Source organism: Harmonia axyridis, chromosome X (assembly GCF_914767665.1).
Source record: "Harmonia axyridis chromosome X, icHarAxyr1.1, whole genome shotgun sequence".
In the NCBI taxonomy this organism is placed as follows: domain Eukaryota; kingdom Metazoa; phylum Arthropoda; class Insecta; order Coleoptera; family Coccinellidae; genus Harmonia; species Harmonia axyridis.
In genome coordinates, this window is record NC_059508.1 from 15,488,188 (window position 1) to 15,508,615 (window position 20,428).

The window sequence follows — 20,428 nt, forward strand, 5'->3', positions numbered from 1 at the left end:
ATTGTACTGTTCTCTCTTCAAAGTAAGGCTCTTTTTTTAACGCATTTTCAAAAATCGATTTCAGTATTCACTTCTAATTTTCATTTCTCTTCCACAAATCTGGCTATATTTGATTGCCCCACCAATTCAAGATGTGTAATTCATATTTTACGTTTTTATATCATTCTTCAAAGTTTTTTTTTTAATAAATTGTTGACTTTGTGGTGAAACTGAGAAAAAAGTCTTGCTGGTAAACTTTAATCGAAGTCATGGAACTGCTAAGATGAGCAAACTATATATTATTCAAAACATCATCGATCAAAAATATATACATAATCAGAGCTGCCAAAGATACTTTAGATAGATATCTAAGTCCTTTCTGTTAAAAAATAAATTGAAATACTTATCTTAGGGTACTCTTTTATACGATTGATAAGACACATTTTCAGTTACATTATAAATCAAGTGGGACTTTTGCAACATATTAGAACAGATAAGATATCTAAGATATCTTAGGTAGGTATATCAGACACTTTTTTGTATCTAAGATATTTTTCAGTAATTTTGAACTCTTTCAAAGCATTTATAGTTATCGATTCGATCTCTCAGTTAATTTTTAATATCAATTTCACAATAATATGCGGTAATAATAATCTTTTTATGAAAATTAAAAATACATAAGATTCAATATAATATGTTAGTTATGAATTTGATATCCTGGTGAATTTTGGATATCTGCTTTTTCATATTGGATGGACCACATTCGTATTTCGAAATCATTTTACGGCACCAATCGACACCATCAATTTTTTGAGCATCATTCAACAAATGTGGAATCCAACTTGCAAAGAGCTACCGAACACATAAATGTTCGTGCAAAATCTTATGTATGCTAGTCATACTAATGCTTAAACATCTCTCGATTTCCTGATATTTCACATGAGGATCTTTTCCAATTAGTTTTCGCAGCATTAATATTTTGGACGTATTTTGGATGACCTTCTTTAACTTTATCTGTGAGCGAACTACGTCCAAGTTTGAACTCAGTATACAAGTGATATACAGTGGTTTTAAATGGTGCTTCATCGCCAAAAGTTGAATTTAGTTGATAGATGCATTTTTCTTAAGTTAGACCACGTCGAAAGTCATAATTTTCATAGCTCGAAAATTTTCACGAGTTAAATCCATATTTTGACAGAGATGAAATTTTTAAATTACTGTAAACTACAAAAATTGTGCTCGAACATCAAAACGTTATGAGTACTTATGACACAAAAAAAGTCAAATTTTACGATGTCAATATCAGAATTCACCTGGCAATATCCGTGTTGCCTATTCTCAATACATAAATAGTAGCCCTCGTAATTTATTTCATGAGAATTCAAAGTAAGTTTTGTATAAAGATTCTTTGCTATATCTGAGTTAATTCAACATGAAGCGTTGAAATTCTCATATTGTTATTCGGTAATGATTATATTTTTATGAAAACCCAAAATTCACATTGAAAGTTCGTATCATTTGATACGATGTGTTGAAATATTTAATTTTTTCTGAGAATTCACCGAAATATGAATTCGATCTCCTATCGAAGAATATTCCCAATTTCCCCCTCTCTCGTAGTCCAACCTACCAATTTGGCTTTGCGATGAATCGATTTTCTGGTCTCCAAATTGGAAATATCCATTCTAGAATCCATTTGATGTAGAGTGGTACCCCTTGTGGCCTAGGGCATCGAAGGAACCCGTGGTCTAATCATCGTTCTCGAGCGGATCGTTGATTGGTTGCATTGATAATATCGGCGAGTTCTTTTGTTAGTCCGTCATGCACCATTTCTGGCTGTCTATCGACCAGTCGGGCCACTCGCCAACCGGCTTTGTCTTCTCGTTTTATTTTTTTTTTATTCGCCTCGTGTATACGTTGTATCCAAAGATATTATTGTGTTTCAAGCATGGGCCGTCGATTTTATGATGGCCAGAAGATATTCAATGTTTTGAGGATCAACCGCGTAAAGAATTTATATTTTCAATTGGAAAACATACCAAATTTTATGATATAATACCGTCATTTTTTTTGACGTAATATTTCGGAAATTTTGGGCTAGGAGAATGATTCGAATTTTGACGGAATCGACATTAGGTACTTTGCACAAAGCTTGAATTATTTTTGACATTACAGGCTGGTCCGAAAGTGGCGAAACACGATACCACCCATACTCATAACGGGTCATAAAATCAAGTAACGTTTCCGAGATATATAAAGGAGAGTTGGTCATTCTTGAATGGATTACCCTATATTTTTCAAAGCAGATTTGTCGAATATCATCCCGTTATAGATTTTTCAAGAAAGTCATCCGTTTCAAAGATATTGAGTTTTTTGTCCTCATCTTTAATGGGACACCTTATATATAAATCTTTTTCATTTAATCCGAGATTTAATTCATTTTATGTCCATTGTAATCATAATTTTGAGCTCACAATTTGCATATTGGGGTTTTGAGACATTGATATTTCTCCTGAAATATTTTCAGATCTCTACAACTTCCAGTTATACCAGAAATAGACTTCTACTTCAAATGGCACACCCAGTATATTATTGCATCATTAGATATCTTTTTTTGACGATAATTTTGCAATATGCCCAATATCTTTTTCGATTCTGGAAATACGTATAGTATTATAAGACTGTTTGCGGTTTGGACCAAAAATGTACAGGGTGTTTATAGGAAAATCATGAACTTGGACAATTCAATATCATCAAAACTCAAGATTTTCAAATTAGAACCTATATTTTCTATTATTTGAGTCGATTCCCTAACTAAATTTGACATTTCAAGAATTATAACGAATTAATCGTAATTGAAAATTGTATTGGGTTATGGATTTCTCAACAATCCCAACGGAAAATCAACTATAATTCTTGAAATATCCAATTTAGTTATCCAAACATCGAATTTTAGTGTTTTTCTGTGTTTTCCGGATGTCACAGACTACTCCACACAGTGAGGAAATAATTAAAACAATTTTCTATGTAGCCAACACAAAATTTTCGAGATACTGGTTCCTCTTTGCTAAAAAAAAAACTAATATACTGTAAACTCAATCAAGATACTTTTTTTAACCACTCATAATGAAAAGTCTTATCCTGTAGATATCGACAGGATATGTTGTCCGTTCAAATCACATTTCTTGTTGTGACACGTTGTCTAAACCGAGCAATGATCTCTTGTTCGATTGCTGTTGATTAAACTCACAATAATCCAATCGATCACAATGTCAGATAATCAGATCATCGTTCCGTTCGCCCGTAGATACAAAATGAAATTGATGTTCTTTTTTGGACCGCCCGTGATATACTATTGGACCTTTCCTGGTTCGATTTCGAATTCCTATTAGTAGATATCTCCGGATACATCTGGCGGCATCCATTGTTTGACATCATGAGATCCTTGTATCTTTCCATTTCGATCTTCTCATCATTGGTAAAACTCAGGAGGTTAACATCTCATTACATGTGATTTGAACTCGGTTGAAATCAGGTTTTTTTTTCGCGAGAAAATTGATCCTAGTATCGAGAGAATAAATAGAATTTTCATTTTTTTTACATCGATCAATATTGTGTGTATTAAGTAAAATATTAGCTATTTATAATTAATGATATTTGAAAAAAGTGTGCCATTCAAAGTAGAAATTGAATTCTTCAGACTGAATTATGTACTTTTTCATGCCAATAACGATATTTCTCTAAAAGGTGTAAGGAATATAGTTTTCGAAGTCTAAAGGACAAAACTCAATAATCTGAGTAGATACTGCCCTGAAAATATCGAAATTACATTTATCGTTTCTAAGGGCTGCATGAAGTAAATAAACCCACCAAATTTGAACAAAATCGGACTGCTGATTCCCAAGTTATGGAGATCAGAAATTTGGACCAATTTGCACGAATCAACCTGTATCTCCGAAACTAACAGTCTTAGGATACAAAACAAGTTACTTTTCTGAAAAGCCTGGATGACTTGTATTCACCACTAGGCTATGGCCAGTCACACATTTTACACCCTGTATAAATGCTCAAAACCTCAACTTGATTTGAAACCACGGAAATATTGGGTATTCCTTTTCCAATATTCTTTGAATTGTTGCATGTAGCTTTAAATCGTTAATACATACCCAACTTTTCACTTCCAAAGATTACGTAATTTTTTTTATTCTCCTTGAATTTTCTATGATGTAGAGCCGAAGTGATCAAACAGCAAACATAAGAAAATTTGTTTACAAAAATCGACGTTTTCCGGAGTCCGAAGAATATTTTAAATATTTATTGCATAATATTGAGCCATCTTAACGTGAATACCAGTGTAAATATTGTCAGTTGACTTAGTAACCTCAACAGGTATAGATAAACACTAGAAAGTTACAGGAGATGATATTATTCAGAAGAATAGCAAATAAAAATTTAGTTCAGATCTACTTTCAAATGTACACAAATTCATTTAAAATAAGTTGTTAGTTTTGAGATATATCAACACCTGTGTTTTATTGTATGTTTATTTGGGTTCTCTAATCGTTTCGAGATTAATCTAGTTTATCTAGAAAATCAATTCGTAATGAAAGCAATCTGAGTTTGTAGCAATATACGAAAGAGACGAGGTTATCCACTTGAATTGTTATATTTATACTTTTTGTTTGTGCCAACATGGTAATTGGTGATAATTGTTCGATTGAAAATTTGTTACTAATCTCATATTATTCAATGCTTGTTGAAATATTACACTAACAGAAGATAATCTGTCTATAGATATGGCGTTGAAAATCAGTGCAAATTAACATTCTTATTCTATAGACATACATAGAATTTTGATTTGAAGTGCTTTTTATTATAGGCACTATCTTGATTTGAGCATTTTATTTTTTTCATCCCAACATCTGATTGGAAATATTTTGAAATTATATTTTCTTATTACTGAAGCTCAATTCTTCAAATATCGCAGTAAATTATACTTAAGTAGTTTTATAATTTGAAATTCGAAGTTTTTTCGAGCTTCAAGAATTTAATTGAATGAGGCGCATTCGCCAATTTTCCAAATAATAAAATTCAGACAGCTGAAGCTCTAATTTTAGGGTCTAATAATATATTAAGTTTATGCTGCCGCCAATAAGCTACTCGTATTTTAATAGCATTATAATGTTATAACCTCATCAACTATAATCTATAGTACCTACATTCGATTGGTTAAAATGTGTAAATAATACGGATTTTCAAATTTTAAGTAACCATTGAAAATTGATAGCTTTATACTTCAATAAAATTGTTGGCTCGTCGCTTGAGCTCAGCTAATACAATTTCGAGTTAACGATATTTCAAATTGTTCTTGATAACGAAAGGATCATTTGGGCTATTTTCATGATGGAAATAGCCCAAATGATCCTTTCGTTATCAAGAACAATTTGAAATATTGTCAACTCGAAATTGTATTAGCTGAGCTCAAGCGTCTTCATCATGATGGAATAACCAATAGAATTATTGAAAAAGCGATGGATTATGATTGTAATGTTGTTAGATCACTAAGAAGTAGTCTTTAGTGCATGCATTCACTTGGTTAGAATGTGTTAATAAGTCAGAATTACAAATCTTAACAGTGGAAATTGATCACTTTATAATTCAATAGAATTGTTGGCTCGTCGCTTGAGCTCAAGCGAAAGCGCAATACTAATAGTATTGTGCTTTTAAAACTGTCAACTTCAAGTTTACGATATTTCGAATTATTCTTGATAATGGAAGGATATTTGCGCTTTTTCCTTATTGAAAATAGCCATTCTGCAATAAATAAATTGTCGTAAATGACTACATACCGAGTTGTTTGGGTTTCAATGATAAAGGAATCACACACGATCAAGGTTAAAATATCATCTTACGAAATAAATACTGTATGATTGAAGCTTTTTCATAAAAAAAAAAATGCATTTATCATTTCGAGCAGGGCGCAGTTAGCAAGCCTCCTGGGATGCGTTGAATCGCGGTGTAACCTGGCCAAAGATTCATCTGCTAATGAAAGCTAGTGCCTACATTCAATTGGTTAGAAGGTGTAAATAAGTCAGTCACAAATCTTAAGTAACAGTGGAAATTCATCACTTTATACTTAAATCAAATCGTTGTCTCGTCGCTTGAGCTCAAGCGAAAGCGCAATACTTGAAGTATTGTTCTTTTAAGATCGTCAACTTCAAGTTTACGATATTTCGAATTATTCTTGATAATGGGAGGAATATTTGCGCTATTTCCTTATTGAAAATAGCTATTCTGCAATATATAAAATGTCTTAAATGACTACATACCGAGTTGTTTGGGTTTCAACGATAAAGGAATCACACACGATTAAGGTTAAAATATCATCTTACTAAATAAATACTGTCTGATTGAAGCTTTTTCATAAAAAAAAAAATGAATTCATCATTTCGAGCAGAGCGCAGTTGGCAAGCCTCCTGGGATGCGTTGAATCAAAAGCACGCAGTGTACCCGGACCAAAGATTCATCTGTTAATGAAAGCTAGTGCCTACTTTCAATTGGTTAGAAGGTGTAAATAAGTCAGTCACAAATCTGAAGTAACAGTGGAAATTTATCACTTTATACTTCAATAAAATCGTTGGCTCGTCGCTTGAGCTCAAGCGAAAGCGCAATACTTATAATATTGTGCTTTTGAAACCGTCAACTTCAAGTTTACGATATTTCGAAATATTCTTGATAATGAAAGGATTATTTAGGCTATTTTTTTTATTGGAAATAGCCATTCTGCAATATATAAAATGTCGTAAATGACTACTACATACCGAGTTGTTTGGGTTTCAACGATAAAGGAATCACACACGATCAAGCTTAAAATATCATCTTACGAAATAAATACTGTCTGATTAAAGCTTTTTCATAAAAAAAATTACATTTATCATTTCGAGCAGGGCGCAGTTGGCAAGCCTCCTGGGATGCGTTGAATCAATACCAACGCGGTGTACCCACCAGGCCAAAGATTCATCTGCTAATGAAAGCTCGGAAAGCTGAAGTTGTGGCCTGCGTTAAGGCCCGTCTGGGAGGAGCTTGCAAGGACAATGGGTGTGCGGCTTTACCACACCTTCGATATCCCGCGCCGACGTTCCGCCATCTTGTCGTGAGGAGAGATCCGTTCCTTTTGCGTTCCATGCGGCGCGATTCAATTTAATCCAATCCTTTATTAGATGGATGTTTCTTTTCGGGGCCGACTGTATAATTAATATTTTTGTGTGGTATTCATCAATATTATTCATGCTCGTTCATTGCCCCGCGTCGTGTATATACGGTGTGCTTTTAACGCAGATGGTCGGTGTTGATAGGCTCATACTGATTGCGATTAATTCTCGAAGATAATCTCCATTTGGTCGGATCTGTGAAATATCAGTTAGTTTTTTTCGAAATTCTGCTTGAAATTTCAAATAACGCTTAAAATTGTGTTTAACAACATGCAAAATTTCGATGGAGTCGGTTTTAGAGATCATGGCTTGATTTGATATTCAAGCACCTTAACTTGATTTCAAGTTTCTTTGCTTTAATATCAAGTCAAGCCTTGAATCTCTACTACGAGCAACTTGACTTGATTTCAAGTCAAGTTGCTTGAATATCAAGTCAAGCCTTGAATCTCTACTATCAGCAACTTGCCTTGATTTCAAGTCAAATTGCTTGAAATTCAATTCAAGTCAAACCGTGAATCTTGAATACAAACCACTTGACTTGATTTCAAGTAAAGTTGCTTTAATATCAAGTCAAGCCTTGAATCTCTACTACAAACAACATGACTTGATTTCAAGTCAAGCTGAGTCGAGTTGCTTGAATATTAAGTCAAGCCGTAAATCTAGAGTTGCACAAGTTTGAATTGAATGTTTGAGATTGACTTAAGTTTGACTTGAAATTAAGTCAAACTCAAGTCAATCTTTCTGGCAAATGATTCAAGTCAAATGGTTACAGGTTTGAAAATTCAAACTAGTTTGAAAGAGTTTGAAAAATAATTTCAGTTAGTAGAAATACCTTGAATGGGAAAAATTTTTATGTTGAATATAGTAAGTAGGTACAACTAATACCTAAATTAATTAAAAACAAGAAGAAAATACATTATTTTAATTTCCTTTTTAATCAACTCAAGATTCTTCGTGATAAGTAAAGTTCTTACTTCAGCACTTCTTACGAATTAAGTGAATGCTGTGAACAAGAAATCTGGCACTATAGCCCTCTGCTAATAAAAATTACAAGTACAATAAAACAAACCGCATATTTATAACTTTAGGAATAAAGGAGGTACCGTCCAAAAATATTTTAACAATTTGGATCCAACGTTTTATGTTGTTACTACCACAAATTCTACTTGATCCAGAAAGTGTTGCTTCCTGCGGAAATTCTTCTTCATACAATTTTTTGTGGATCTTCATCAAATGTCGTTAAAGAACTAGTTCCACTATTGACATTTCATACCTTTGTTGTTTATTTTTACATAATTTGAACTGTCCAATTCTCATTGTTTTGGAATCGCCTGCCGCAACATCAAAAAAATCTTTATATTTATTTTTTTTGTTGATAAATTTCGCCTCGTCTACAGATTCATAGTTTTTGGAGGGGGGTATCTTCAAAATCAGACTCAATTTGTTCTGTTACGTATTCCGAGTTGCATGAGCTACATGAAAAAAGTTCAGATTCAGACATTCCGAGTTCATACACAACGCACAACAAACACACTTCGAAAAAACGAAACAAGCTAAGCGCATCCTTCTAAATATGAACTAAATATAAACTATAAATATTTCAAGTCAAGTAGTTTGTTAAAATATCAAGCTATCTGACTTGATGATCAACGGACAAAAAATCTCAACGAAGTTCATTTTCTTTTGAACCCTTTGGGTGATTTTAGGAATTATATTTTTGAATTGGAGCTATGCTTGAGCATAGATAACTGTTCAAATGCCGTTCTCAGTTACTTTGTTTTTTTTATATATGTACAAATGAGGTGTAGAAAAAGAAAGAGGAATAAGCTTTTATTTAGAACACCCTGTGAAGTGAATCATATGCGCTCAGATGTTGCCACATCTTTTTTCATCATTTCCACTTTTTAGTAATTGAGATAGATTAATTTTGAGAGTAATTGCAGCATTCACAACTTACAACATTTTTCATTAAATGTACACTTTTGGTTCAGTGTATAGGTATCAATTGAAATTAACTTTAAGAGGTTTGCCTTGCAAAACAAAAATTTCTCGTTCAATAACTGTAATATATTAAGTGCAGTATTTCCTCTCAAAATTAAGTTATCGCAATAAATTCAACAGAAAATGAAGTATAAATTTCGTTGATATTTTGTACGTTACCCTAATTCCACCGATGTAAATATTTCCTCAATGCTATCCTTATTTTTCTATGAGCGAGCTTTCTGAATGATCTATTCACCTACCGTATACTTTTTCGACATAATGTTAGTATGCTTTATTGATTTAGACAGTTATATTCAGGTTTTGTACCAAATTTCATTAGAATAACATCAATTTCAATGGGAAAATAAATTTCCTGAAGTGCCTATATACTCTGCAATTCCAATTTTTTTATGATGATAAAATATTACTATGACTCAACATTTCGAGTAGTTTCTTATTGAAATAACTATAGAATCATGATGTTAATGTATTCAAAATTATAACTTAAACAAAATATCTTGACGGCAAATTTCTAGAATGAATTACTTTCAAATTGACTTTTTCCAATATGATCGTTTCACAATATAATTTTCTTTAAGTATATGAAATTTTGAATATGCCGAATTCCGCCAATGATTAAGGCATCACAATGAAAGGTTAGAATGATGACTACCCCTACCTCTCCTATAAAACCCCCTTACTTGATTATAACCGTACAAAAACCAAATATAAAAGATTGAATTGTCCCCTAGACCTATGCAATCTCGTATACAGATGTCATTTCGCAAAATTGACTTACCCCACCTCTATTGTATGATCTACGCTTATGATTTGTTATGTGCAGAAAGAATAGAATCCCCCAGAGACATCTCAATTTTTTTTTTACGTCCCTATTCACAATGACATTTTGATGCAACGCCAAAGATGGGTTGGACTAGAGTATGAAATTATTTCTGTATATTCATTGTTACTCTCCCTCCTCATAGATTCAGTTAAAATTAACCCTGGAAAAGATTTACCTTGAAATTTCAAATTAATTTGATTTAGTTATTTGATCCAAATATAATAGAAATTATTAGTACTTCCACCTAGACTTAGGGATTCACGGCTTGGCTTGATTTTCAAGCTACTTGGCTCGGGCTTGACTTGATTTCAAGTCAAGTATTCATTATCAAGTACTCGCATCATATCAAGTTTCTTGGTTTTTAGTAGTTATTGTTTAGCGTCACATCAATAAAAAAAATATGAAATGAGGAGGAACCTTGCAAAAAACACTTTTATTCATTAAACTTATTGTATAAAAGAACCGAAAATATCAACATTTAATATAGAAACATATATTAAATCACTATAAATCATAACAAAATAAAAAATGATGAAAAAATAAAGTTTCTAAATATTAGAAAAACCTCCAGGCTTTGTTTAATTCAATAATTTTCCATCCAGGATCTAAGACACATGAGGTATCTTATAGATTTCTCGCCTAACCTATTGCAGGTTTTGTAACTGTAAGAGCAGCTCTGGAAAATTGTCTTTCAACAGAAGCTGACGATGTTGGCCTTGATAAAAAATCCTAGGCCATTTTTGGCCAAGTTTGGAAATATATTTCTGAAACTACCAAAATCTACCAATAGATTTCATAGAAATGTGAGAAAACTACTAATAAAGTCACACTGGCGAATGCTTCAGTCTCTCGGCGCTCTAGGAATCCTCTTATTCAGTCTAAACGTGCACGAGATTGCAGAAATATATGCCGTGCGACGCGTGCATATCAAGCTCAAGTAATATCAAGTCAAGCAATAAATATCTAAAGTCAAGTCAAGCTCAAGTATGTAATTTTTCACGAGCTTGATTTTCAAGTCACGTAGTTGGTTAAAATTTCAAGCTACTTAGCTTTTGATGAATCCCTACCTGGACTATTATCTTATTTTGATGTTTGAACAAAGAAATTATTTCGGGATATATATTCTAACTAGCCCCTCTCAAATATTCACTTGTAATAAACCCTAGAAAAGATTTCGCTTGAAATTTAAATTTATTTCATTTAGTAATTTGATCCAAATATAATATAAATTGTTAGTTCCACTTCGATTATCAACTAATATTATTTATTAACTCTTTTGAAATGTTTGGATATAGGAAGGAATGTTGTCAGCATATATTCATTTTGATTCTGATCCGTTTTTTGCAGGATATGAAATTGATCGAGATCCTGTGGAAGCAGGATGTTGATCTAGGATTTTCGATAGATATTAATGAAGAAGAAGAAGATCCAAAAGCAACATCAGCCACTAGTACTTTAGCGAAGACGGAAGAGAAACCTAGAGCCGAAACTCTTGTTAAAGAGAATGAAAAAGAAAAGGATAAAGTAAGTTGCAAAATGGAAAATGATATGGTTACTAATATTCACTTCACACCCATTCACAGGACTTTAAAGATCCACCCAACGAGGGTTCGCAGGATCCATGGATAGGAATGGAATATATAGTCGATACGGAAACGGGTAAGCAAAATATTTTTTTCATAAATTTTCGTTTTTTACTTCTTCTACGATATGGATCGAAATTTTCCGCTCTTGAAATCAATCAATTAATTACTCTAAATTCTTTTATTATCTCTGATGATGATACAGATAATGAAGTGAAAGAATGCTTTATCTATATATTGTGTTATATCAAGCATTCAAATTTTTTCAACAAATTCGAGATATTTTCATTGGAAATGCCGATAACAAACACTTGAGATATTCGCAGTTGGTTTTGAAGCGTATTCTTAGAATTTTGCAGATATCCTTGATAAAGTTTTTTTGGCAATTCAAAAGAATATTACTCTTGAAATTTTGATGTGATTAAAACATTTTATTCTTTTTCTTCGTAGGAAATTTCGGGTTGATCGAGTAACCAAAACCAAAGAAATATCAAGAAGTTCAAGTGAAAAATGAAATATATTTTTGCGATCCCAAAGCCGACGGAGTCGAAATTTTGGTTGTTCATGTGAAATTACGATTTCAAGGCTTGGCTTGATATTCAAGCTACTTAGCTCAAGCTCAAGTAGCTTGAATTTTACTTGAAATCAACTCCTATTCAAGTCAAGCAGTGGTTTTTCAATGTTAAGTCCAGTACTTCATATTAAATAAATACTTGACTTGACATTGTAAAACTACTACTTGACTTGAACTGGAGTTGATTTCAAGTCAAGCTCAAGCTATTTGAGCTTGAGCCAAGTTGCTTGAATATCAAGCAAAGCCGTGAATCCCTAATTTCAAGCTAACAGATGAATTTCAATTTGATCACATTATCAGATCCACAGAAAATTCAAGACGAGGAGTTGAAATTCTGGTTGTTCATATGAAATTATGACTTCAAGAAAACGGTTGAATTTCAATTTGATCACATTATTAGAACCACAGAAAATTCAAGACGAAAATAAAGAAATTCCCAACATATCTGACAGGAATGAGAATTTATGTGTTTATTTAAAATAACAATTTCACTCCCTGTTTTGGTATAGCTTTATCCTAACCACAGAAAGTTCAGGAAGAATATTTGAAAAGAAGCACAAAATATTACCAGAATAACAATTTCCAGCTACGTGAAAAATTGCAGCATAAAATAAAAATGAATAAATGAGAAAAGCAATGATGTGCAGCCAGGTCCTTTCGAGCACTCAAAATCTGCTGACTTTCCTCATTTTTTTTTTACTTTTTCATCTTTTTCGTTCAAAAATGGATGGTGTATGTTCCGAACTCGCTTCAGATAGTTTTGTACTTGTGTCGGGGAGTTGTTTTTTGATCCAACTATCGAAGAAATAAAATAGAGATTGATTGTATTGGAGAGCACGATGATTGACGATGTTGAAGACAAGGCTACATGCATTCTATCCACTGGCCTGGAAATCTTTTGTTCTTACTCCATTAATCAGTTAGAATCTCCAGATATCATTTATAATAGTATGGCCCCTCCCCATCTGGGTGTCTACAGGGTGGATTGCGTTCACTTTGTCCCTCGAATTGAAATTCACTCGGCAGCCAAAAGCCATGCACGTTGGGAGTTTTCGTTCTCAGACAACGTTTCGTAGACTTGCAACGTCATCGGGGTATTCTTTTTTTTTGTCGAAACACCTGCCGGCATTGAGTAGTCCCGAAATTGGTTATATAATTTCTGTAATTATCTCGCCATATTGGAGAAACTTCGATTGGGTCGGGCCTTTCTCTGAATCGGTGAATTCAGAGAATATATTGTTAACATCTGATCTTCATCAAACCTTTCTGACAGCACTCTATATTTTCGGTGGAAGTAGTTCTTTTTCGGAGCGATATCAACTTTTTTACACTGCAGCTGTGTTGCCCCCAAAGATCTATTTCGATTATTTAAAGAATTTGTTTGCCACTGGGTATTGAAATTCTGACTTTCATTATTTTTGTCATAATCGGATAAAGAAACTTCATAATATCTACCGATTCAAGTATGTTTTCGCTGAATATAATGTTATTTCTGTTTCTATTCTATTATATTAAAAACATAATAGCTCATATTTCAGACATATATTATTTGCTTGAAATTCTGAGTTTCATTATTTCTGTCATCACCAAATAATAAAACTTGATGATATCTACTGTTTCAGATATGTTTCCGTTGAATATGTTAGGTTATTCCAGATTCTATACGTAATAGCCCATATTCCAGAAATATTTGAGCTTGAAATTCTGACTTCATGAGGGAGTTTCATTATTTTCGTCATCACCAAATAATGAAACTTCGTAATATCTTCTGACTCAAACATATTTTCGCTGAATGTAAAGTTTCTCCTGATTCCACTCAAAATATTCCAGAAATGTGCCTGAAATTCTGATGTCATGAGGAAGTTTCATTACTTCTGTTATCACCAAATAATGAAATTTCATATTATCTACTGCTTCGAGTATGTTTTCGCTATTATAAGGTTGGGTTATTTCTGTTTCTATTCATAAGGACAAATATATGTGTCTCAAAATCTTTTTCATGAGGGAGTTTCATTATTTTCGTCATCACCAAATAATGAAACTTCGTAATATCTTCTGACTCAAACATATTTTCGCTGAATGTAAAGTTTCTCCTGATTCCACTCAAAATATTCCAGAAATGTGCCTGAAATTCTGATGTCATGAGGAAGTTTCATTACTTCTGTTATCACCAAATAATGAAATTTCATATTATCTACTGCTTCGAGTATGTTTTCGCTATTATAAGGTTGGGTTATTTCTGTTTCTATTCATAAGGACAAATATATGTGTCTCAAAATCTTTTTCATGAGGAAGTTTCATTATTTCTGTCATCGTCAAATAATGAAACTTGATATCTACTGCTTCAAGTATGTTTTCGCTGAATATGTTAGGTTTATTCCTGATTTCATTCATAATAGCTCATACTCCAGAAATATATATGCTTGAAAATCTGTCTTCTTGAGGGAGTTTCATTATAAAATGAAACTCATTCGTATTTACTCAATATCTAAAAAACACTTGAACTCACACTTTAATTCAATGAATTTTTATAAGCGTTTGACGAATAGTTTCTAAAATTTGCTAAGTTAATAGTTGGCTCCTTAGAGTTTCTGACAATTTCAGTATAATAATTTATGTCCACTGTGAACTCAAAAACCTTCATGGCTTCGGATATTTTCTATAAATCGAAGCTTTTTATGTCGATCGAAGAGGCGACTTTATCGAGGCATTTTGAGGCGTACATATAAAGTCAGGCTTATGGAGTTCGTTAGTTAACAATGCGCCAGTACAATAAAGCATAATCTTGTAGGTGTACACAATGGGGAACCGAAAAGAAAAATTCTAGATTTGAGACGATGTTAATTTTTGCCGATCTCATGTCAGCCTGGGTTTAGCTGTCAGTAGGATCATTTGTCATAGAAGGCGAGCCATAGTCGGTATGTACCAAACGCTGCGAGAAAGAACGATCTGGATGAGTGGAAGGAAATTGTGGGGGTATACAGGGCCGCCCCCAGAAAATTCTATACATCCTTTCATAGGAAACTTCGTTGAAAGTTTTTAAAATCGTAGCGATTTTAGTTTCATTGAATGATTGGTTTTCTCTGCGTCCCTTCTGAAGAATTTATGAAATTCCTCAGATATAGTTTGGCGAAAATCTGTATTAATGGATTGGTCTTCAAGAAGTTGTGACATAACACCTTCAGATTTGAGACTTGGGTTTGTAACTTACAAGTTGAATGAATGCGAATGAAATATTTTGTGGTGAGGTTGAGTGCTAAATTTTAATTGAATTATGAGAAGTGTATGTGTGTGCTTACTTTGTCAATAAACTCATTTCAAGGCACTTTTTCTGATTACTTTGAATCTAGTCCGAAAACTTTCATAGATGTCATATGCTGAGCGAAGAGAGCCAATAATATATACTGGATCCTGGTTCAATATCATTTAACCTGGACTAAACGACTAACAACTATTATAATATCAAATAATAATATAATACAAAAATCAATCAGAGTATCAACAGTTATAATGAAAAAACTTCAAAGACACAGGAGGTAGAATAGAAGGTTTTACTACGTATATCTTTCGGATATACTTAAATGTGACGTCATTGATGACGTCAGGTACTATGGTTGATTTTTATATTTCACTTTTTAGAATATTTTAACAAATATTATTTTCAAAGACTATTAGTTCTTGGATTCTTCAGTCCTGTTATTTAGCGAAAAGACTCGAGGCCTTCCGAGAACGGTCCTGGATTTAGAGAGAGATCCCCGGTTGAACGAAGAAAGGCCAAACAACCATTGTTGGGTTATTAATCTAGCTGTGTCCATCAATCTGAACGGCATGGAACCAAGTGTTCTTGCATTAAAACGAGGGTTGGATGCCGAGGGAGATGCATTAATACGTTATTATTCTCCTCCACTCCATTTATTTATATTTAAAACCTTTCGGGCTTTTCTCTCCGATGATCAATTCAAGTGCCGCAAGCTTGTGATTCGTCCATCTCGAGGAGGAACAAAAATGGCACTCATTTCCTTCAACAGATTAATCTTTCCAGCCCGTTCTGCATCGTTTCCTTTCTGTTCTGCTGCTGAATGGCGTCCGCGTTGCTTTTGTTTCACAACACTCGATTCGATTCCTTACTTGAAGATTTTTTTTCGTACTTCCGATACTTAGAGTGAGAATAGCGGAACATTGGTAATTTGCCTTCATTGGGATTAGTTACGATGACATCACGACTTGTTTTTAAGCTTGTTATGAGCATAGAGGATTATCACTATTTAAGGTTAACCTAAACCTTTTTGGTATCAAAAGAACCGCGCCAAACGGTAGAACTTTGGGGATTATCTTTGTTGCTTTAGCTCAGAGATTTCCAGTAGACATTATTAAGAGGTTTCATTATTTATGTAGAAACTCCGATTGGGAACCTTTCTTTAAATCAGATTATTCTTCGGCGGTGAATATTTTTAAAATCTGATCTTCATCAAACCTTTCTGACAGCACTCTAAATTTTCGGTGGAAGTAGTTCTTTTTCGGAGAGATATTAACGTTTTACAATTCTGACTTCATGTCACCAAATAAGGGAACTTCATAATACCTACTTATTCAAGTATTTTTTCGTTGAATATAAATAGGGATTCACGGCTTGACTTGATATTCAAGCTACTTGACTCAAGCTCAAGCCAAGTAGCTTGAGCTTTACTTGAAATCAACTCAAGTTCAAGTCAAGTACTACTTTTTCAATGTTGAGTCATGTTACTATGAATAAATACTTGGCTTAACATTGAAAAACTACTACTTGACTTGAACTTGAGTTGATTTCAAGTCAAGCTCAAGCTACTTTGCTTGAGCTTGAGTCAAGTAGCTTGATTATCAAGCCAAGCCGTGAATCCCTATCTATAAGTTCAAGTGTGTTTTCACTGAATATAAGGTTATTTCTGTTTCTATGCTTCAAAACATTATAGCTCATATTCTAGAAATATTTGTGCTTGAAATTCTGACTTCATGAGGAGTTTCTTTATTTTTTCATTACCAAACGATGAAACTTCGTCATATAATCTGATTCAACACCCTCCTCAAAGCATATTCTTCCTTTAATTCAAGGCTCAAAATCATTTATGTGAATAGCTTCTGTGATCTTCAGCTTATAGATTCAAGGCTAGTTCTTATTCTTCGTTGTGAATTTGAAAATTCCCGGTAATTGGATTATGACACACCAAAAGGATTAGGATGATAATTTAATCTCTAGATTTTCTTAGAAGTTTCATATGTTTCATCAATCATAACCATCAACTTCGAATTCATATATTTTTTCAGACAATCCTTGGTCGCCTAAGAAAAACATCATAAATCGCAAATATCAACTTTCTCTTAACCTATACGGGGGCAATCAAATGTAGGAAATCGGCAAGCTTGCCGTAGCAGTGTAAACAGTATCGAATTAAGATAATAAAAAAAAATTACCTTCTCCTCAATACAAAGAGAACATTACAAGGTGCAAAATAATGAGAAACGAACTTACGATGACGTTAATTTGAAGTACACTTCAGTGTCATTTGCATATTCGCTTCTTACGTTTTTCGTTTTGCTGCTAAATACGACAATTTCTATAACAAAATATCTCCGCTATTCTGAGAGTCTGAACATATTCATGGAAAGGTCATTCAAACAACATTAAATTCTAATCTAATTTATCCAAGTTATCTTTACAATGAAATAAGTATTTGATAATAATAGGTTTATTACTTACTTAAAAAGGTTAAATCAATAATGCAAATAAATATTATCGTGTAGTGCACTTCATACTTCCAAATGACGTCACAGACACCAGTTTGCGAAAAATTGCGTTTGAGGGAACTCTCTCCCGAAGGTAGCAGTATAACAATGTTTCTGTCAGTGGTATGCCTTACTCTGCCGAAATTTCATCAACAACTGCATCAGCACCATGAGTCGCTGAATTATCTATTGGATAATCGTACAAATTCCTCAAATCATTCACGTCTACGAAGTGTCTAGTGGTATGTCTGTAACAGTGGCCACAGTCGAATGAAACTTATTGTCATCATGCATTATATCTCAAAGAAGTGTAATGTCATGCTCTAGGAAAACATTGAAAACTGAAGTCATGACAACTTGCAAACTGCTGAAATGGCCTACTTTCAGCTCCGTTTAGCAGAATGCATAATATCCCATGGTCGAAAAAAAAATTCAACGAAAAAATTATATACATTTTCAACGAGATTAAACTGTCGCATAATACATGTATGTATATAATATTGATGAATGATTTCTAGATCAAAAAATGTTGGATTATCATCAACATTTTGTCTAACTGTTAATTAATAGAGGTATGACACTGGACTGATTAGATTGAAATGCATAATTAAGCAAAGGAGTGAGCTCCAATTCTTGTAATTTGTTTATCGAAAGTAACATTGTTAAAACGCATCACTTAATTGAACTATTCGAACTAATTGTTGGTTCTAATGAAATTCTTCATGAGGGGGGGTGTTGTTCCCTAGAATTTACTGGAACAAAAGAACAATCATTTGCCTCTCCCTCCCATCATTTTTATGGACAGGCATAATTTATATTCATAAGCTGTGCCAGTGAGGATGCATGTTAGTTTTGATAAGTATGATTTATTGCCTTCTTGAAAGGAATTATTGAGAAGATGATGGCTCTTCTTTGATTCCACAATGGTTGTTTCATCCAGTGAGTTTTTTCAATCCTAAAACTTTGTCCAAAAACCCTGCAACTACTCTTCTTTCATCTGAAGCTGAATTCAACAAAAAATCATTTCCAATATACCACCAATTTATTGATTTAAGACTTATTTTGTTATTGTCAAGTCAGGAGCTTTTGGGTGCTTGCTATTTTGTGATCTTCAAGGGCACAATTGACGCATGAATGAACGAGTTCTCAAAATCTCGCGATTCTCATTAATACATACAGAATTGCAAGAAAAGCTGATTCAGATTATCCTTTTTTTTCTTCTCAAAACAAGGGTAAAACTAGAAAGTTTGTCTACACCACAATCGTGTATTTACAATCTGTGATGATTTTAAATTCCTATGCTTATAATGACAATACAATTTAACAAGATATCATTATTTTAATTAGAACATCAACCTCTCCACTAAAGAGCAGACAATGATCATATACGGAGATTTGGATCTTGTTGAAAGCTCGATAATAATTTCTAAGATGATTGTTCGTGGAAAGATAGCAAATTCGTTGTATGTCTGCAATAAATACAACTCATCCTCTTACTCAAGTTCAAGCAATTGCAATAATTGGTGTAGAACATCTCTTGACCAAGAAAATGAAGCTGTACATTAGTAATTAGTAAATACAAATATAAATAATAATAATAATAATAGGTTATTTTGTTGAAATCTCTTTACTATTTCCACTGAAACCTTTAGGATATCTTTTTTGGTGAACTATAAAATTTTCACTATATTCGATATAATCATATCGAATAGGAACTTTGAAATACTATACCCTGTAAGGATAGCTACTTGGCTCATGCTCAAGTAGCTTGACTTGAAATCAACTCAAGTTCAAGTCAGGTATAGTAGTTTTTCAATATTAAGTCAAGTACTTAATAAATAAATACTTGATTTGACATTGAAAAACTACTATACTTGACTTGAACTTGAGTTGTCAAGCTCAAGTAGTTTGAGCTTGACTTGAAATCAACTCAAGTTCAAGTCAAGTAGTAGTTTTTCAATGTTAAGCTAAGTACTCAATAATTAAATACTTGATTTGACATTGAAAAACTACTATACTTGACTTAAACTAGAGTTGATTTCAAGTCAAGCTCAAGCTACTTGAGCTTGAGTTTGAGCCAAGTATCTTGAATATCAAGCCAAGCCGTGAATCCCTAATACCTTCAAACAAGTAATTTTATTTCGAAACGAGCTAAAATACTTTATCTGTAACGGAATTATTTCTTATTCTTCTTGCCTCTGCGTTAACAAAATATTCAACATCAAACCTTTGAATAAATTTGATGGATTAACTGTTCTATTTGAAATAAGAAGAATGAAACGCCTCCACGGAATAAGCGAGATATATTTTGATCGATCAGGGTAAATATTATTGAAGGATCACTTCAGAAACTACCTGTAGAGACTGAAGTGTCCACCATTCAAATTGGTTTAAGTTGATGGGGCCAAGGGTGCGGTATGTAAATAAAAAAAAAAATGAAAAGGACCATCCTGTCACTAATGAGATATCTGGTAGAATAAAGTCATCTTTTTAA

The 20,428-nt window shown here is 33.0% G+C and overlaps 1 protein-coding gene across 2 annotated transcripts in view; it reads left to right on the forward strand.

The window, feature by feature from the left end:
• Positions 1 to 20,428, forward strand: part of LOC123686046 (segmentation protein cap'n'collar) — a 58,574-nt gene that overhangs the window by 17,509 nt on the left and 20,637 nt on the right. For both annotated transcript variants that reach the window (XM_045625997.1, XM_045625998.1), the window contains exons 2-3: positions 11,365 to 11,541; positions 11,601 to 11,676. In XM_045625997.1, the coding sequence (XP_045481953.1) occupies positions 11,365 to 11,541; positions 11,601 to 11,676 (253 nt within the window). The remainder of the gene's footprint in view (positions 1 to 11,364; positions 11,542 to 11,600; positions 11,677 to 20,428) is intronic.